Source organism: Plectrocnemia conspersa, unplaced genomic scaffold (genome assembly GCF_051122295.1).
Source record: "Plectrocnemia conspersa isolate PC_06_02 unplaced genomic scaffold, ASM5112229v1 ptg000012l, whole genome shotgun sequence".
NCBI classification, from domain to species: domain Eukaryota; kingdom Metazoa; phylum Arthropoda; class Insecta; order Trichoptera; family Polycentropodidae; genus Plectrocnemia; species Plectrocnemia conspersa.
The window spans coordinates 10347031-10368201 of NW_028277176.1; the positions used below are offsets into that span (position 1 = coordinate 10347031).

The 21171-nt window shown below is 31.4% G+C and overlaps 1 protein-coding gene across 1 annotated transcript; it reads right to left on the minus strand.

Moving 5' to 3' along the window:
• Positions 1–1267: 1267 nt before the first annotated feature.
• On the minus strand, positions 1268–19358 carry Hsc70-3 (heat shock protein 70 cognate 3). Its single transcript, XM_088200192.1, has 14 exons — positions 19263–19358; positions 18459–18583; positions 18239–18386; positions 16386–16605; positions 16227–16315; positions 16010–16153; positions 14279–14395; positions 14120–14213; positions 13993–14043; positions 7641–7782; positions 4955–5186; positions 3849–4883; positions 3413–3775; positions 1268–2286 (listed from the first exon to the last, which is right to left on the minus strand). Exons 2-14 carry the CDS (start codon positions 18575–18577, stop codon positions 2074–2076), a joined length of 2967 nt encoding a protein of 988 aa, XP_088056318.1. The 5' UTR covers positions 18578–18583; positions 19263–19358; the 3' UTR covers positions 1268–2073.
• Positions 19359–21171: the final 1813 nt, after the last annotated feature.

A 21171-nucleotide genomic window follows, 5' to 3' on the forward strand; every position in this document is an offset into this window, starting at 1 on the left:
GTGGATCAAACTACCTAAACGGTAATAAAACGTATTTTTTATCCTGTGATATTCTGGGATTTGTCATGGCGATCGCGTAACAATGATTATGATCCAGGCAGTTATTTAACTGAATAAGTTTGGTTCCATTTCGGCGTAAAGTCATCTTATTAATAGCTCATTGCTTCTGAAATAATAAAATATAAAATTATGCACAATAATTAGAATCTAAGCACAATGTTCCCACAAAGAACTGATAATGATATGACATAATTTTAAAATTAATTTATAATCATCCTAAAATATAAGTCATAGGTGCTTGTCTTCTTTATTCTTACGTTTATTGTGCCATATAGTGATAAGCAGTGACAGCTGGTGAAAATAGAAACAGGTGGAGCCAGGGGCCAAAAAATATATTTATTTTTTATCAAAGTAAACATAATATGTGCTATACATATAGGGACAAATCATAATAAGTTTTTAATAAAAACAGATACTGAAAAAACAAAGACCAAGAGAATAAATTATATATGAATCCAGAAAAATATAACCAAATTCACTAATTATTTTATCTCATACATTTTTAGAATCTTCTTTCGTGTTTGTTTTTTTTCTTTTTAAATGCATTTCTTTGCTATCATCTCAGGAATAAAATCAGCCATGTGATTCTGTACGAGTTTAAGGGATGATTCAAATTTATTGCAGTTTTGATCACAATTTAATGTATAATATAATATTATAATTGTAAAAGTTTGATTATGGATGCCATAAGTTTCACATAATACAACTTTTGATATGTTATACATTTTAAAGATTTCTAAACATTGTTGTATGACATACCGCTGCACGATCACTTGTAAATGTTTACTGATTGTATTTGTTCCAGTAAAACAATAAATAAATTTTAGTCTACAAATGTCTCCAATTTTAATTTCTAGTTCTTTGGGGCACCCTTATAAATAAAAATAAATTCAATATACAGTAGTTCCCACTAAAATTTGAATGCAGACCATAAAGTATATTTAAAGATTCTTCGCAATGCGGAGAGATTGGAAGCTAAAAAGAAAACATCATAACCTCTTTGTATACATAAATTGAATATGGCTTATTTCAATTTTAACCATTGGAGTTCAATGGCATATGACAATATCATTTATCATATATCGAAATAACTCCATTGTTTCAAAAGATCACAAGCAAATTCAATATCAATTTTCCAATATAAACTATAATGGGAGAATGATTAAGGTAATAACAGGATGCTTAAATGGCAATGGAAAAAACAAGCTTAAAAAAAGAAATAATTTTTATTCATTATCATTTTTTTACAATAAGTCGCTGAGAACAATTTGATTTACATCAGAAAAAACTAATGCAAGGGACAGTCTCGCTCGCTTGGAAAGTTCACGTGGAGACATAGCCGCAATCGTTTCACAAATACCTATACATATTTGAATCATATTAAAAAAAAAATATTAGACAACTCATCTATGTCTCCACACGAGGAACTATAAAACATAACACGATCCGCACAGATTATAATCTAATTCGCAGAACAAACAGGATAATCTCAGTGTTTCCCGCATCTTCTCCATCTCTATCGCCCTCTTGAAATAAATAATGACATATATAAATACTATCAGACATGCCCATGGATCAGATTCATACATTGATCGCATGAAAAAATCATATTCCAACCGATCATACTCAAGTGCTCATAAATGACAAAATGTTTTGAAGATATTTGGTTCTATTTTATAAATTTAATTTAAATTCATAAAAGCTTCTCTTTAGGGATACTACGATACATCCATATTACATTATTTGAAATCAGTCTGAGATGTATAAACGTAACATTTTTACAACTATGACCGTTTGTGTAACCCGTGCGCTGGACTGTTAGTCCGTACTAAAAAAATCATTATAATAATTAAAGTAGGTAAAAATATCAGGTAGACGGCTCCGCTGCACAAATGTCTTGACCATCATCACACTGTTATTATTAATTCACTATATAAATGCACCCAGTTTTCGTGTCACACGCAAAGATGTTTTGAAAGTCTTTTTATAATTGAATATCATTGGACTAGTAGTTTACAGTTCATCCTTCATGTCATCTTCTTGCTCGGCAGAAGGCGGGGGACCACCTTGACCTTGGTAGAGTTTTGAGATGATCGGTTGCACTACGTCTTCCAATTGCTTCTTCTGTTTCTTATATTCTTCGGAGTCAGTGTCTTGGTTTTCTTCCAACCATTTGATGGCAGCGTCGATGGCTTCTTCCATCTTCGACTTATCCTCGTCAGCAACCTGAAACAATCATTTAAAATATAAAATAAAGAGATCGGCCCATAAGAATAGCATATTACTGTCTTATTCACTTTCGTGGATAGATGACATGATTTTAATTATACAACCCAGTTAATGCACAGTAGCAGTACTGGAAAATTTAAGCATTTTTATGTCACGTTTTGCAAGTTTGGTAAAAAAAAAATTAGAACAGAGAAAAGCAAAATAGAAGCATACATCTATTGCCATTTCATAGACTAAGATACATTTCACACTTACATGTCTCAAAATAAGTTTTCTATTTTGACTCTACATAGACAAAAAGTAATTATCACTCTGGGTAAATAAGTAAAAAAAAAAAGAGAAAATTAAATTTTGTCAGAACAATGGTTATATATTTTTTTAAATTAAAAAAATCAATTATTGTTGTTTTTTTAATATTTTTACTTTCAAGCTGAAGGCCCTTTTAAATAATTAAAATATGAACAAGTTTAATTAAAATATTTTTAAACCAGGCTAATGTCTACTATTTTATTAATTAATTTGTCAATAAAATAAAACAACAAATTATATGTAAAATTACACACCGACTTCAACTGTTTGTTTTTTTACATCACTGATTTTGTAACAAATAATAAAATCATTTAATTACATTTTATGGATTGATTGATACCTACTACATATTAATTTCATTCAACGTCAAGATTAAATATAATACTTATGGATTTTTTAATAGAAACAAATTGAATTCTGTATAAAATGTAAAATCTGTATAATCACTACAAAAATATTGGGGTTTTTTTTTTATCATGTCAATGTGTAATATTATATATAAATCAAGTTATTTTATATTGTGGCCAAAAAATTGTTATTCAGTATTATTAATAATATGGAAATAACTCTAATAAATAAAAATAAACCAAAACGAGCCAAGTTATAAGTAGAATATCAAAAAAATGAATACACTCGGTAGGCGTAAAAATTTATCTACTATAATGTATGATTTTGATCTGACCGAGTTTCACATCTCATCGGGGACTTCGTAGTGTCCGTGAGCAGACTGTTAAAAAAAATGGCTTTTCAATACTCTTCTGCCAAATCTATCGGCACTCTCGATCTTGTACAAAAGATAAGAATTTAAAATTACCTTGGCGCCAAGCTTCTCCTTATCTTGGAGCTGGTTCTTTAGCGAGTAAGCGTAGCTCTCCAAGTCGTTGCGGGCTTCGACGCGCTCCTTCAATTTCTTGTCGTCGTCAGCGAATCTCTCAGCATCCTTGATCATGCGCTCGATGTCATCGGGCGTCAGTCTGTTTTGATCGTTGGTGATGACGATCTTCTCTCGGTTGCCGGTTCCCTTGTCTTCGGCAGACACTTGAAGAATACCGTTGGCGTCGATTTCGAACGTCACTTCGATTTGTGGGATTCCACGAGGAGCCGGAGGAATACCGGTGAGATCGAACTTGCCCAATAAATGATTGTCTTTGGTCATTGGACGTTCTCCTTCATATACCTTTGATATGGAAAAATTTAAATCAGTTTGGATTGTACAGAATTAAATCGATATAAAAGATTAAAATGCTCACTTGGATGGTGACGGTGTGTTGGTTATCGCTGGCGGTCGAGAAGATTTGCGATTTCTTGGTTGGGATAACGGTGTTACGCGGAATCAATTTGGTCATGACTCCTCCGACGGTTTCGATACCCATGGTCAAAGGATTGACGTCCAAAAGTACGATAGCATCGGTGTCTTGCTCTCCGCTCAGAACTCCAGCTTGTACGGCCGCTCCGTAAGCGACGGCTTCATCGGGATTGATGCCTCGGGACGGTTCCTTTCCTCCGAAGAATTCCTTAACCAATTGTTGCACTTTAGGGATACGAGTGGATCCTCCGACCAACACAATCTCGTCTACGTCTTTCTTGTTCATGTCGGCGTCTTCCAATACTTTCTGCACGGGTTTCATGGTCGACCTGAATAGATCCATGTTCAACTCTTCGAATTTAGCTCTGGTGAGGGTTTCAGAGAAGTCGTCTCCTTCGAAGAAGGATTCAATTTCGATCCTGACTTGATGACTGGCTGATAGAGCTCTCTTCGCCTTTTCTACTTCACGACGCAACTTTTGAACGGCTCTGTTGTCTTTTCTGATGTCCTTGCCCTTCTTTTTCTTGTACAGTTTGATGAAGTGATCCATGACGCGCTGATCGAAATCTTCGCCTCCGAGATGGGTGTCTCCATTTGTGGCCACTACTTCGAATACTCCGTTATCAATGGTCAAGAGGGAGACGTCGAAGGTACCGCCGCCAAGATCGAAGACCAAAACGTTCTTCTCTCCGTCTTTCTTGTCGAGACCGTAAGCGATGGCGGCGGCAGTGGGTTCGTTGATGATTCTCATGACGTTGAGACCTGCAATGACGCCAGCGTCTTTGGTGGCTTGACGTTGAGCATCATTGAAGTAAGCCGGTACCGTCACTACGGCGTGCGTTACTTTCTTGCCGAGATAAGCTTCGGCGGTTTCCTTCATCTTTCCTAAGACCATAGCGGAGATTTCTTCAGGTGCGAAGATCTTGTTACCTTGGCCGGTAGCGACTTCGACATGGGGTTTGCTGTTCTTTTCGATGACCTGAAATTGTATCAATTTGATTAAATATTCCTCAAGATCGACGTTACAATTATATTTATTCAAAGACATACCTTAAATGGGAAAAATTTGATGTCGTGTTGGACATTTGCGTCAGTCCATTCGCGACCGATCAAACGTTTGGCATCGAAGACTGTGTTTTCAGGATTGGTGGTGAGCTGATTCTTAGCAGCATCTCCGATGAGACGTTCGCCTTCAGCTGTGAAAGCTACGTACGAGGGAGTGATACGGTTTCCTTGGTCGTTAGCGATGATTTCTACTCTTCCATTTTTGTACACACCGACGCTGAAAATTCATAATTATTAAGACACAAAATACAATTTTACAGGAGAGTAAAAGCTTCATACATGGACTTTAAATATAAATAATAAAATACATGAAAAAAAAATTTCATGGTGCAGTGTATTTTTTTCAACAACCTATTATAACCAAACTTTTATGGGTGGTTTTATAATGAGGCATTGCGAACGAAGGGCTAACTCAACGTTAAGCGAATTTTTTTCACATATCTTGGTTTGTAAGACATTAGTGAATAATGGTAGATACTTTTTTTGTTTTCTTTTTCAACCATACTGTCAGCCCTACTTTTATATTACAAAAGTAGCTCTCCTATCTTCTAAGAGCGGTCGAGATCCAGATAAGGGCGAACTCAACACCTTAGTGTCCCTTATACTCGCACCCGCCCACCCAACTCTACTTCTTTTCCCATGGCTTGGACATATTTAGAAAAAGGTTCGGCTTTTTTTATTCAAAAACATCAGAAAACACTACGCTGTTCTTAAAAAATATACGACAAAAGCTGAACTCCAAGGCACCAAATTTAAGGATGGTAAAATTTTTTGAGTTCACGAAAGACTACAAACAGGGGTTTTACATCTACAAAGCTTACAATTTGAACGTCAAAACCACAGAGAAATTTAAAAAAGGAAAGACCAACTCTTATGACCCATTAAAGTTTGATTTGGCCAAAGTTAAGTTACCACATTTTTAAGAGATCTACTGTCGTACATTCCATTGCCATGATCAATATACTTCACAACTATTCTAGAAAATCAACCTGGAGCTAGCTCCACGCTAAGCGAGGGTGACGCTGAGGAAATAAAAGACGACCAAGTGGATTACGAAAAATAAATGAAATACTGTTCAGTTTAAAATCAAGTTTTCTTTTTAAGTTGAATGAGAAAAAAAAATAAAAAAAGTTCTGATTTTTCTATTAATATTTTGGGCATCAGTTTTTTTCATTACAAGTCTGGTTTGCCCCAATTTTTTCCTTGGATAGTTTTGGTCTTTGCTCACTTTAGAATGTTGGTTATAGATAACATTCATTAAAAAATTGAGTTCCTAGAGTGCAAAAATAATTAATCTAGAAACCAGCATTTATTGAGTTCGCCCTATACCGCAACGCTTTAAGTGTACACATGTGTTTGATCGTTTGAAAAAATTAGACATATAGCAAAAAACACATCAACTACAATAGTTTCTGAAAAAATTATCCATTCGTGAAATTCTTTCGTATCGTTTAAACAATAAAAATTATTCATTGAAATATTTCTGAAGTACGTCTATTTGTCTAAAATAAATTATTTTATCAGATACAATCTCTGTCCATAAAGCTATATCTTGAGGAAAATCTAATCGTATTTCATTGTTGCCTTCTATCTGCTCTATTGGTTGCTTTTGCATTTCTTATATTTATTTGCATACTACCGATTGTTTTTCGATGTTTCTTTCTTTTATATCTTTGTTATTTTTCACACATTGTTTGATATATATTTTTGATAAAAAGCATTCTAAGAATTTGTTTTGCTCCATTTTCTTGTTTTTTTCATTTTTAAGCTCCAGGTGCATATGTTCGCTTCATTTATTGGGAGCCCAAGCATTTTAAAACGTTCAATGTTACAGTGAATTTTTTTCATAAAAAATCGTTTAATTGTACCCTTTAATTAATGTTTAAATGTATACAAATATTATAATTTAACAAAATTCGCACGTAAGTTTGGCAACAAATGTCTGATTTAGACTGATTAAAATCAAAGATTATCCACCAATGTCATTTTTGAAGACTAAAATTATTTGTTACCGAATGAAGACGAAAGCTGTGCATTCACATGCATTCTCAGAAATACGATATTTAGAGGAAACAATAAATCAAACCAAACTCAAGACTACAAATAAATGCAAATATGTAGCTTTTGGAAGTGTGATGCATTTAGTAAAATAACGAACGCTTTTTTTTCTACAGAAAGTGATTCAACTTTCATGATGATGCATTGGATTGCTATAGAAAAAGTATAATAATTCAGCAAAAAAATATTTTTCAGAAATGCTAGGGCCTTTTCGGGGACCGAGGCGAGCGCCTCTCCCGTCTGTGCTTAAATCCGCCACTGCCTATATTTTGGATTTGGCAGCCATCAATCAATGCGAGGATATTGTTAAAAAGATCATTGGAGTGAATAGCATATTAAAATTAAAGAACTAGAAAGTGATTGTAGATAGCTCGATACTATTTCTAACCTATAAATCGGATATACAATATCCAGGTCCAGCCAAATCTAATATTTTTTTGCAAGTTTGCATGTGCAATGAACTCGCATGTAAAAAATTCATTTTGAAGAAAAATGAACTGGTTCAGTCGTTTGAGCAAAAAATGTGTTCTTTAGAGAATTAAAAATTGGACGTTGTCAGTCTTCAGATTACGAATTAAAGTAGGTTAAGTTTAAGTAGAGAATTAATATTTACCAAGAGTATGTAGTTCCCAAATCGATACCAATAACTGTGCCGATATCTTTATCTTTCTCCTTCTTTTCGTCGGCCAAAACGCTGGCTACTGCCAAAAGGCAGCACACGCTGATGAAAAACTTCATTGTGCTTCGATTCACTCAACTTATAGTGTATCTGAAAGTATAAATAAAAATAGTTATAAAGTGATGTGTCAAAACGTAATGTAACGGGACCGTACGTCGTAACGGGATGTTGGCCAAAACGGGTCGATTCGCGGCTCGCGAGAATCCAATAGGAATATGACTCGACGAAGACACGTCACTAAGTTCACGGGCCGAAACGCCAACGTGGCGTCAAAACACGCGAAAATTCTAGTTACAACTTCGGGATGAGCCACGTCACGTAAGACACTCGACCGATTCGACACAGGATAGGTTAGGTTATGGCGGAATCGATCGAAATCAGAGGCGTTATGGCCAATTGAACAAAATGGACGATGGACGACGGACGTAAGGGTAAACTGGCGCACCTGGACTCTTCTCGCTTAGGGCCGATCGAATCGCTTCGGGACGAGCGACACTGACAACTGGACTGAGATCTTGGAGAAGAATGTGGTCCGCCGGCGATTCCGCCGGTTTTCTATGCGTCCGGGGCGCCGTGGGCCACCGCAATTGGTCGAACGTTCAGACGAACGCTACTATCCGACCGTCGATTGGTCCACACGCGCACCCCCACCGCGGCTGTCGGCGCCAGTTGTCTCAAGCGGATTGGCCCACGTTTTTCTCGGCCATTCTCACACGTTCCGGCGCCAAACTCAAATTGGGTGAGCTATACAGCGAAATTTTACGTTTTTTTATAAACTGTAACTACCGATTAAACCTAATAAAAATGATACCAAATTCAATACTTTCTATTTTACCAATTGTCTTTTTCATCAAAAGTAAGCCACGACTCTACGAACCGCCGTACTTATTTTAAAATAATAATCAGCATTTATACTCAATATAAAATTCATTTTTTATGTTTTTGTAAAATGCTGCATAAGTTATACAACCGCAAATTATTTATAAAAAGCGCAACAATGATCTGTTCTTTACTATTGTTTAACTAAAGAACTAAAGTGACCAGATTTTAAAAACACCAAAGGAGGACACTAAAAATAAAAAGACCATCTCTGAAATTCCAAGGAGAACAAAACAGAACAAATTGCAATGGGCAGGTGGGGGGGCATTTGCCCCCCACCTCTTGAATTTGACCAGAAAAATGCATGTCATTTAATGAAATACTATGAATCTTAATAAAATTTGAATATTAAGAAAACGATCACTGACTGTCCAACTTTTGCCCCCACCCTAGAAAATGCTGAAATGATGTCGCTGATTCTAAGCCAGAAAATCTCTAGTTATCCCTCAAAGACGATCTAAATAAAAAATAGGCTCGAATCTATCGCAAGTTTTTTTTATACATGTCATTTTAGTGAAATCATATCGGAATAAGTACATTTTCATCGCTAAATATATATTCTTACCAGTAAAATATAGTTTATTTGGCAGGTGCTAGTCAAATTATATGACTTCAACTTTTCCATATGTAATAATATATACGTTTACATACTTATCACTATTTATTTACACTCGATGTATACTTACATGTTAGAGTGAATCTATATATTCAATGAAGTTATATTTTCATTAATGAAGTCTAAATACATTTTCCCAAGTAGATATATATTTCTACTAGCGAAAACATAATTTAACTGATAGGCGCTAGTGAAATTATATGCTGCTCTAAAATGTCTATGAAGCGCAATTTGACAGTTGCGAAACGTCAATTTGCTGTTCAAACCCAAGCATAACATAATGAAAGTTTTAAAACTAATTATAGTTGCAAAACTTTCATTTGGTCAAGTCTATAATATAAACTAAACTCACTCAACTCTCAGGGAAAAATAAGCGGAAGAAGAAGTACAAACAGACGTTACATCTCAAATATGACAGCTATGTTTATTCACATTACTACGGACTTCTGATATTTGTCAAAGTGTATTCAAACCGAATTTTGGTCAATAGGAGGGCGCAAAAATAATTAACACTTATCGGAAGTCAAAATTTCATGTCAAAAGCAATAAAATTGTGTCGGCGCAGTTGCAGTGGGAACGCTCGATACCGAGTGCTTTACGATTTTATTCCTTTTGACGTGGATTTTTGCCTTCTGAAAAGTGATAATTGTTTTTTGCGCTCTGATATTGATTAAAATTTGGTTTAGACATGTTTCATTCGATTCCCACTTACTGTAAGTCATAATATTGTTATAAAAAGCCTTAATATGAACGCTAGATAACCGAGCGTTACCAGTGCGACGGTGACGGCGTGATTTTGCTTTTGTCGTGGATTGAATTTTGCCAGAAAAATGCATGTGATTTATTGAAATGCTATGAATCTTATTGAAATGGAAATATTATAGAAACGACTATTGACTAGTCAACTTTTGCCCCCTGGAAAAAGCTGAAATGACGTCCCTGATGGGACCTAAAAAATATAATTTTAGAAATTTTTGTTCAAGGAGGACAACATTTTTGAAGTGGACGTTTGGTCACCTTAGTTTAACGCTTATCCTAAAACAGTTTTGTTAATATATATGTTATCATATTTAATCCACTTCGAAACATAAAGTGCAGCAGGCGTGAATACGTCTGCACGAGTGTTCTCATTTTATTTATCAGTGCTGATTTTATTATCAGTAAATAAACATTACTTTCTAACTTATTGAACAAAATTATTTTATCATCGGTTTTTATAGTGCAGTTTTATAATTCAGAATGACTATCGATGCATATGCGTTATATTTTGACCTTTCGGTCAAAATATAACTTACCATTTAATTTTAAAGCAGAACTTAACTGCTTCAATAAAAATTATAGTAGATAAATTGTTCTTACATATAGGAGGTATATTTAAGAAGTTACATGTATGTATTTTCACTCTAATACTGTGATTTAAAATTTCGTCCTCCATAGATGAGAATTGTCCTCTTTTGTCCTTCTTTGTCCTCCTCAAACAAAAAAATCCGAAATAGCCTTTCTATCATATATTTAGTGTCCTCCTTTGAAATTTTCAAAATTTAGTCACCTTAGTATGGTTAAATTTAAGCTACAACTAAGAAGACGCACAAAAGGACGTCCGTCAAAGCTCGCACAGAAAACACATCAACTTTCACTCGAATCGCAGAAATCTCATAGAAAAAATATGTTATGTTGCGTCACTCCATAAATCTGAGGATAGTCATTGAGAGTTTTAATTAGAATTCCTGAAACCTTCTACAAACCGTCATTATATTACATTACATTTTATTTTTATTTATGTATTCTTAAGTTGAAGTTACATTAGATTCACTTTCTATAAATAATAAAATAATTGACCCAATAAAGCATTAAGCGTCAAATTTAGAGTTGGAGTTGCATCAGACTCGCCCGAACCGAAATTTAAGTTAACATTTTTTTAACATGTAAGATTTTGAAGTTGTAGAACGAATGTATGTGTCTTAGATATTTATATATAAATAGAAGAATTACTATAAAAGCAAATCTTTCAGTATATATATAAATGTACATGTAAAATTCAGGTAATAATTTCACGCTCATTTAAATCTCGTTATTTTCAGAAAACTTTTTTACTGTAAAATAAATATATCTAGATGTTCTAAATTTCAATAATATGACAATTTCTACGGCTAAATGCAATGATCTGGTCTTTGATTTGTAATTTCGTTCCATTCTCCTTATATAACTGGTGACTAATAAAATACAAATATTCTGAGAATATTATTAAAAAATATGATATATGATTCATTGTTGAAAATTTTTGCGTGGGCATAATCGAGCTTTAACGGGATTTTTTTCAAGCCCTTTGTAATTTAAGGCTAAGATTGAATATTATTTTTGTATAGTTCTGAAAAGTACAAGAATTCTATCATTCTTTATTTTACTAAAACAAATATTTAAAGTATGTTCGAGCATATATCAACAGCTGGTCGTACATAGAATTCGATTGCTAAAACAACTGTCAATTGTCAAATATTTGCTTAAGAACCTTCTGTAAAATTATATTTAACTTAGTCAAAATTCTAATATAACATATTCGAACTATTTATCTTCATAATGACCTAGAAACAGAACATATTTAAAAAATAAATCGAAATAATCGAAATATATAGTTTGCGTGTAAGCTCAATACACGTATACAAAACGAGTAACAATATTGTTATTTGTATTAAAAATAATCAGCAAAGTATCTTATTCATCACGGACACTGGGCATTCAGAAGTAACGGTACTCTGAGCAGAACTAAACAGGAAGTAGGTCAGTGTACTTCAAAAGAACTCGCTTTTTGCGATTTTTTTTAGTCGCTCTTTTACAATGGAACATATGAGACGTTGAATATGAATACGATTAAGTTACATGTGAATCGTAACGAATAGTAACAGTGTAAATAAATTATTTATATTACGTTTTGTTCATGACGTTGAAAGAAAAGACGCATTTTTGTAAACATTTTTTTATTAATAAGAGTACAATATCAGTACAATTCAAAGCTCAACAACCATTGAAGATTAAGTATATTTTTGTAGAATCATTAGTATTATATAATAAACTTCCACTACCCTAGGTTAGGATAAAATATTTTTCTTTACATATATAATAAAATATATGTATTTGTTCGTACACATAGAATACAATGCAACCCGAATTAAAATTAATATTTTTTTAACATTAAACAACAAATAAAATATGTTATGTTTTATAGCCTCAACAACAATATTTAATTATTTTCAAAATATGATCTGATAATACAGTATTAAAAATTTATATTTTATGCACATACATACAAAAAACAATATTGCTTAATTTTATAATTGTTGGCTTGGAATAAGACCACCATAACTTAAAATAAATTGATTTTCAGGAGAAGCATTTAAAAATATGTACATATGTATTATATATACTCTTAAAGAAATGCAGGCATTTTCAGTTATAATGAGAATTCAGTGTTTATTTATATACTTGCTCAAAACATAAATAAATAAAATAAAATATTTTAGAAAAAACGTTAACTATAAGTAAATAATGTTTTAATAGAATTCCTTTGCAATAGAAATTTATGATAAATAGCTGTTTTTTGCATATCGTTTCAAAATTTACATAATAATAAAATATAATAGGAACAATCGACTTTGCATTAACATCATTGTTTCTCACTTTGATAGAAAAAATACACATGCAAGAACCACTTTCATTTCATTCTCCTTACTTGTTCTTTATGTCAAACATAGCAACTAACTTTTTTACTTTACAGCTGATATGTAGATACATTGAAAACATTAAATTTTGATACATAGTAATAAGAACAAGAGGATGCATTCACATTTGACATAAGAGCACTGCTTGCAAAGCATAAATAGCAATTACGCTATTGAGTGACATAAACATAAAAAGCGACGATTCCACAACAACATTTAACACTCAGAATGGCAACATAAACTGTTATAAACGTTATCTAGCAATTTATATACGAGTTAGAACTTGCAACTTTCCACTAAATAAGAATATTGGTCATTTTTTGTTCTTTCAAATAAAACTGTGTAAAATACTATTCTTAGGTTGTGGTGGTTTTATTCCAAAACGGCAACAAAAAAAAACAATGTTTTTCAGATCTTTTATAATATTCAAAATTTATCTATGAAAAAAATATAGCTAGAATAAAAATCCACAATATCTTTCTGTGTGTTAAAGATTTATTAATTAGAAACCGAAATTTAAAATGTATTGAATGTGAAAACGTATGAGTTATGTATAAACACCAAATCTAGTATATTCCCTAGCAATAAGACTAAACGGGCTTAAGATAATCTGTCACCTTATAACTGAAACCTCTGAAAAAATAATAATATAGCAAACTTATACATATATTCTTTTTTAATAAAATAATGTTTATCATTCAAATCGTAGCTAACAACTCTATGACCAAAAGCAGATATCATGAATTATTATTCAGCTATATTTAATCTACTTAGAGATTGAACTCTATTTGTTTTATGTTGCACTAGAATGTTGTCAGAAAGTCAAAAACGAAGCACAATAAATACTAAAAAGTTGTACATTTATTCAATTTGTACATAATAATTTGTAGAATGTTATGGAATGTTTTCTAAGCTAATTAGGTTATTTTATTTATAAGACTATTTATTCAGTATTCATCACTACAATACATTTATGATATTTTACTAATTGGTTCGCTTTTAACTATGAAATAAATGTCATTGATGCATATTGTTCCCTAAAACAATAATAATTAAAGGTTGAATTCGTTGTTGCTGATCCACTCCAGAATGAGTGGCGCGAAGTAAGTGATGATACAATCAGCTCCTAAAAATGATAATATCGTTATAAGTAAAATAGGAAAAAAAGTCATTTTTAAAAATAATGATATACGTATATATACCTGCACGGCGCATTGAATATAATACTTCAATGAGGAGCATCCTGAGCTCTCCGTCTTCTCCCGCTTTCTGCAGCATAGTATATTCACCGGATACCTAAAAATAATTAAAAGATTTATTTTAACATTAAAGTTAATAATTATCAACGTAAATTTACATACCTGATAAATAAATAATGGATGATTTGGATGACGGTCTTTCGTTTGCCTCACAATGTCCAAATAAGGAAGTCCAGGTTTTACCATCAGCATGTCAGCACCTTCTTCAACATCTCTGTCCTAAAAATGAAATAAATAAATTCAACTGACGTAATTTATAAAAAAGCAATTTACAGCAGTGCTATTATAAGACTCGCATGTTCAATTGATTTTTTTCGTTTTAGCTAAAACATTTATTAAAGAAAATATTAATATTTATTTGGTCATACAGCACAAAATTACTGAAACATGAACTATTTTATAAAAATAGTATTTAACAAAATGTTTCAGTAACTTCAGAAACAACATGTTTAAAAAAAAGTGTAAATTAACTATCTCTACTTTTGATTAAAAATTACTTAATAATGCCACTTCATTTCTACCATTTAAATAAACATGCTATGAAAATCTCACTTTGTCAAAATCGCTGACCAAAAGAATTCCCTTCATGAAAGCCAAGAATTAAGTAGATTTCTGTATTAAAAGAGTAAAAAAAGATTTATATTTTTATTTATATATTATTTTAATAAATATCTTAGAATATTTTTGACATATTTTCTAGGATTTTTTAAGCGGAGTAAAAAAAATATTTTTATTGATAAACATTTTTTGAATTGTTTATTTTTTTCTTAGGATTTTATTAAGTTTTTGATTAGTCACTATTTTGAAACAAGATGGCGTATCTATCAGGCTGGCTAATGGGATTAGCCGAAATATTTATAAGATCTATTTTTAGAAAAAGTTTTATGACAATACAATTAAAACTATGTCAGTTAACGATTGCTTAAATATTACATCAATGACAAAAAAAAAATGTTTTTGACTTCTTTACTTATTTCGTTGGGATTTTTTTTTAAATTTTATTATTTCTTAGTAAATCTACCTGAAAATTGACATCTATAGAATCACAGAAAATTAACACAGTAAATTGTGTAATTTTACCATTTTTCTGGACTATTAAAAGTGTTTATTAAATTTTTAATTAGTTAACTAATTAAAAATTTCTGTAAAAATAACAGGAAATAGAAAAGATATATATCTAGAAGAACATATTGTAAAGTTGGCAATTGTGTACTAATTTACACTTATGGTCATCAATATGATGCACGTATTTATATAAAAGTTAACTAATGTGATAGTGGAATTTGATACCGCCAAGCAAAACGAATAGCTTTTGTTTTCACTATGACCCCAAAAGAACCAAGAAAAATAATTTTAGCTCTTGATTAACAGCCAAGTCACACAGCTATTTTTCATAAGCAATATTGAAAGGCAACTCACCCTTTCTTTTGATATATGTATAGTGTGTAACCAAACTGTTTGACAAGATGTCAGAATTTTTTAATTAAAATAGTGTAATTTTGTGTATCACAGTAAATTTTCATATATTTTAATTTTAAAATTATATTTACACTTATTCGTTTTTATTTCATTTTATCGGTGATTCGCAGACCACTATTTAAGTAGCACTGTTTTACAGTGTATGAGAAAACATTAAAGATTAGAGGAGAAATCCAAAGTTTATATTGTATTGTAAATAATTTCTTGCAAACTTTTCCCTTACCTTATAAGTTAAATAATTATAAAAATCCTAGTCAATTTAAGAGAAGAGAGATTCAAGAATCATTACTATTTTTAAAAGGGAAAGATATATTGGATCAAAAATGTGTGCTTCTACCTCACTCTAATACTTACTGCTGCTCGAGCGGCAAGAGTTGCACTACCAGGTGGCAGTTGATAGCATTTTCGATTACCAAACTGAGGAGCAGCATTTGCTGCTTCTCTAAATGGTCCGTAGAGAGCGGATGCAAACTTACATGAATATGACAAGACAGATACCTAAAATTAAAATACAGTAACATTAACATCAATAAATAATTTACAGGTAATCATAATCATAGAATATACTAACCGCATTATGAAGATTATTCTCAAACAAAAGTTTCTTAATGAGCTTGACACGATTATCGTTCATATCAGAAGGCGCTACAATATGCGCACCTATAAATATTAAAAAAAATTACTTTATATTCTAATATATAATATTGTAAGAATTAAAAAATAAAATTACCAGCTTTAGCATAAGCTAAAGCAATCTCGGCGATTCTATTTATGGATGGAATATGATTTAGTCTGCCATCGGATGTTAACAAACCGCAATGTCCCTCTATTGTATAAGGGCACAAACAAACATCGCAAGCAATCACTAATTCTGGAAACCAACATCTTAGCTCCGGCAAAGCTTTTATGACAGGATTAAATTCTGAATCTGCATGAGTGCCCCTATCATCCTAAAAATTGATACATAATTACAATTCATGTTTTTAATATACATAGTTTTTTAATAGTTTGAAGTACATTTTTTTAAATTACATTATTATTAACATTGCATGGTTGCATTTTTATATATTATTTGTGGTAGATTATAATAATACAACCACACAGTTTTTTCAAACATAATCATTTATAAAATCAGAACAGCGATATGAATTTTTTTAAATGATGTTTTGATTTCAACTTCCCAGTTAATTGTATTATTAATGCAACTTTTTTAAATGAAATTATGTGAGTAGGTACTATTTCTTAATATAAATTGAATGAATATACAGGTACATACAATAAATAGCTACAAAACAACTTTTGTGACATCAATTGTGGCTTCAATTCCTAATTTGCCATGACAATAAATAAGCCTTTCAATGTGAGAGGAATTGATTTGAGAGATGAATGCTTCTCTCATCGAGCAGAGTATCCAAATCACTTAGCTGTGCAAGCAGATGAAAAAAATTAGCAAAAAACGTTGTTTATGTATTGAAGGATATGATATAATAAAAGCTGGATAGTCAAACTTAGATAACCTTGCAATAAGGAGACTAAAAACATTGTATATATTAGCAAAAAATTAAATTGTTATTTTTAAAGATAAGTGGTCAATAACTTAAACAATTAGCATATAGTAGATAAGGTCATTTAAAAATTTGTTGATAAAATATATTATATGTTAAATTTTTAACAAGTTGTTTCATAATGTATAATGTCTAGGAATGTATTTTGCTAATTTCTTTTAAGATACAAAGCATCTTTTAAAATATAGCTAATGACCATATAAATATTTAAAATACTGTCCGTTTAATTAAATTATTAAAAGCTTTGAGCTTTAGATTATAATTATGAATTCTTAAAGTAGAAAATGTATAATATTGAAGTATTTTATTTGTTTTATTTTTATTTAAATTAAATTAAAACCATTGTGACCTAACAGGCCAATGCGTCACAATGGTCAAAAATAATGTATAGTATATAAAAAGGCAAAAAACTCCTGAAGGGTTGAAATATTCTTTCGACAATTAGCCAATCAGGAGGAAAACAAACTTTGCAATAAAAGGATGAGTAAAAAAGACAATAATTAAAATACCGTTCCACTGTTCTATAGTTTGCCAGCAAGCAGGTGACCATACATATTAGGTATACAACATAAAGGCACGGCTGTAGTTTAAAATGGCTGCAGCACGAACCAAAGCACTGTCATTAGAATTTTATATGGTAAAGGGTTGAAAAATTTAGTATGGTGACGCATGTCTGATGCTCCAATAAGTATATGAGTGAACTAGTGCATGAAAGATTACGGTAATTCTTTTTCCCAATAAAACTATTTTAATTTCCCCAGGAAACAACTTTGAAAGATTTTGTTGAAACGTGTCAATACTCAACCTCATACCGTAAGAACTGGAAAGCTTGTAAGATTGTTCTTTTGTATATTTAAAAATATTTAGGGTTTTCATTTGATTCAGTATTGTATATATAGAAATATAAACACTCTACAATATATAGTACTTCTATCGAAATCTACACAAAAACTAACAGTATAGCTGAAATCACAATGTAATTGTATTTTTGTAGCGTAATTAATTATTCAAGTAATACCTTAGCTAATGATTCAGGGACACCGAAGAGCAGAATATATTTCAGTCCATTTTCTACGAGGGGCAATAATGCCTGTCTCAATTTAGATAGTCCATAGCGATATACATTAGGCATGCTACTGATTTCCTCCTTAGCATCATCGTTGTCACTGCAATGTGTATTTTATTATTTATTATTTATAATGATTAGATTTTTTTCTATGAATTGGCGAAAAACTCACGATAAAAATACCGGATACATGATATTCATTGGTGTTACCCTAATGTTATTCTGTTGAAGTTGCCGAAGAGTAGGATGGAAAATGCCACCGTGCAACATGTGCTTCGCCTCGTAGTTCATATTTATCTATGGAGGAAATTGTGATATAATTGGAAATTATATGGAGGAAATTGTGGGATATAAATGAATAATGTAATTCAATAAGGTGCGTGCAACATGTTGATTAAATTAACTGATTATTTGTAGTAACATGAGTGACAATGGTAAAGCTTATCAAAATACATATTTTACTAGGTAAAAGTAAGTATTTTTATAGTTTCAATTACATATGGTTGGTCTCGAAACATTAAAAAAATGATTTGATTGAGATTAGAATGTACAATGTGATATACAACATCAAATTATTATTTTTTAAAGTAAAATCGCTATTATAAATCATAGATCTAACCACATCTTATGTTTTAATTGATTTGTATGGGTTTTATTTTATTTATGAAACTAATATGACCTCATTTATAATTATCGCATGCATTTAAGTAAGGTGACCAGATTTTGAAAATATCAAGGGACACAAAAAAAGAGGTCATCTCGGAAATTTTTGTTCATTTAGTAACGTCTCGGACATTTTTGTTCGAGGAGGACAAAAGGTGTCATAATTTTTGAGGACGACGTCTGGTTACCTTAATTTAAGTAACAAAGATTAAAACCAACTAAAAAACATGGAATCATCAATAAATTTTATACAAAAATCAGATACGATTGGATAAGATCCATTTTAAAATTTTAATTAAACATGTCTACTTACATTTAATTTTATATAAAATGATAAAAATGGCAAATCACGCACAGAAAAGGTACGCAACTAAAATATTTTGAGGTTATACGTCAAATGTTCTTGACGTATAGAAAGGTACATAAATTCTATTATCGATTGAGAAGAACTTAATTTTCATATCATACCATATGTTATTTATGTATATATATATTTAAATAAGTCAGCAGTAATAATATTTAGTTATTTTTGAAAAAATGGAAAAATAAGCAAAATTCATTATAAAATTTACAATTTACTTATGAACTGATAATTATCTATTAAAAAAATACTATAAACTATGTGGGGGCTATTCTTCTGTTTATTTATTCATTCATAATTGCCGGCACTCTGGTAACACTGACGTGACAGTGGCGATAGACAGCACATTCTTTTGGTGGACCTTGATAGGAAAACAACGGCCGGTGGTTCGTCGTCCGCCGTTCACTCGCATATATTTCAATAACAAACATGTAAACTCTATATACTTTTATAAAAAACACTACTGCAGCGGCTCAATCTGTGTGTAAATGGCACCCGTCACCATCTGTTCGGCAATATTACATAAAAAACTAAAATTTAAAAATACAATATATTACATCAAAAAATCAAATTTAATTATTAATTTATAGTAAAACGATTCGAAGATTTATGATATACACACATATGTAGCTTAAATGTAATCTTTTTTAAATTACTTTTTAACATATCTTTTAGTCAATTGGCTGTAGTTTCGGCGGCATATATTACGTATATACACCTAGTCTATATTAAGATATGGCTAATCGTCTCAAGTGTCCAGGGGGCACTTTAATCAAGTTACTAGTTGATCTTTGGTCGATTGCTTGAGTACAAATCGAGAAGTGGTGTAGTGGCAAATTAAATAGTGCTAGAGGGGAGGGGTAGTTATTTTGATCGGAACTACCCCCCCTCCTTTTCTTCATAAAATAATATAATTTTGTTTATAAGTTTAACAATTCTGTGATACTCTATGAACTGATACTGTATAGGAGCTTGAAAAAAGTACCAGCACCACTACATTACTGGAATTGAGTTTAAAAAGCAAATGATTGTATATGTGATACAATTTTGATGATCATTTGGTTGCGCATTGATTTCGTTTATGTGAGAAAGGGAAATGGCATTTTAATTTAATTCATTAATTCCTTTTAACATACCATCTAGCTGGTTGTTGACATTTACACTGTAGTTGTTTTCACGGTAATCGAAGGAAAATACTTCTCTTACAATTTTTCTTCGCTTATCAATATTGATTTTATATTCATAAATATTGCTTCAACATTTTAAAAAACATATATAGTCATATTTACAAAAACATACACACTTATTTCATAAATGCAGTTATAAGAACAATACTATATTTGTGATACGTCTTATGTCACTTCCATTTATATTTTTTTAATAAATGAATGTATGAATAAGTTAATTCAAAACAAAAAAGATATTATCCCCAACATTGCAGTATAAAAGTGTAGCTCTTTACCACTTCTATCTATTTCAAAGCTACTATTTTTATCGTAACGTTTTGTGATGTATTAGAAACTATGTTTGATTTTTATTTGTAAATCTTTGGTTGTAACCTGACAGGCATAAAGCTCAATGCGTTACAATGGGAGTAAATCTGTAGCAACTGGGTAAGTCAGACATAATGAATACCTACAAGTATTAATAACCACCAGACTGAAGTCTGGGAATCGGTGACATCTATATTATTAATTATTATGTGTAATATTATTTATAATCAATAGATTTCACTTTGCAGCTTTGGCTGGTTTAAATAATAGCGCATTTTTATAAATAAAAATTCAAGTATGTTGCCGTTGGGGCTTGAATCCGCCACCTCAACGTCACTAGTCTGAAACGTTACGGATTGCTATTCCGA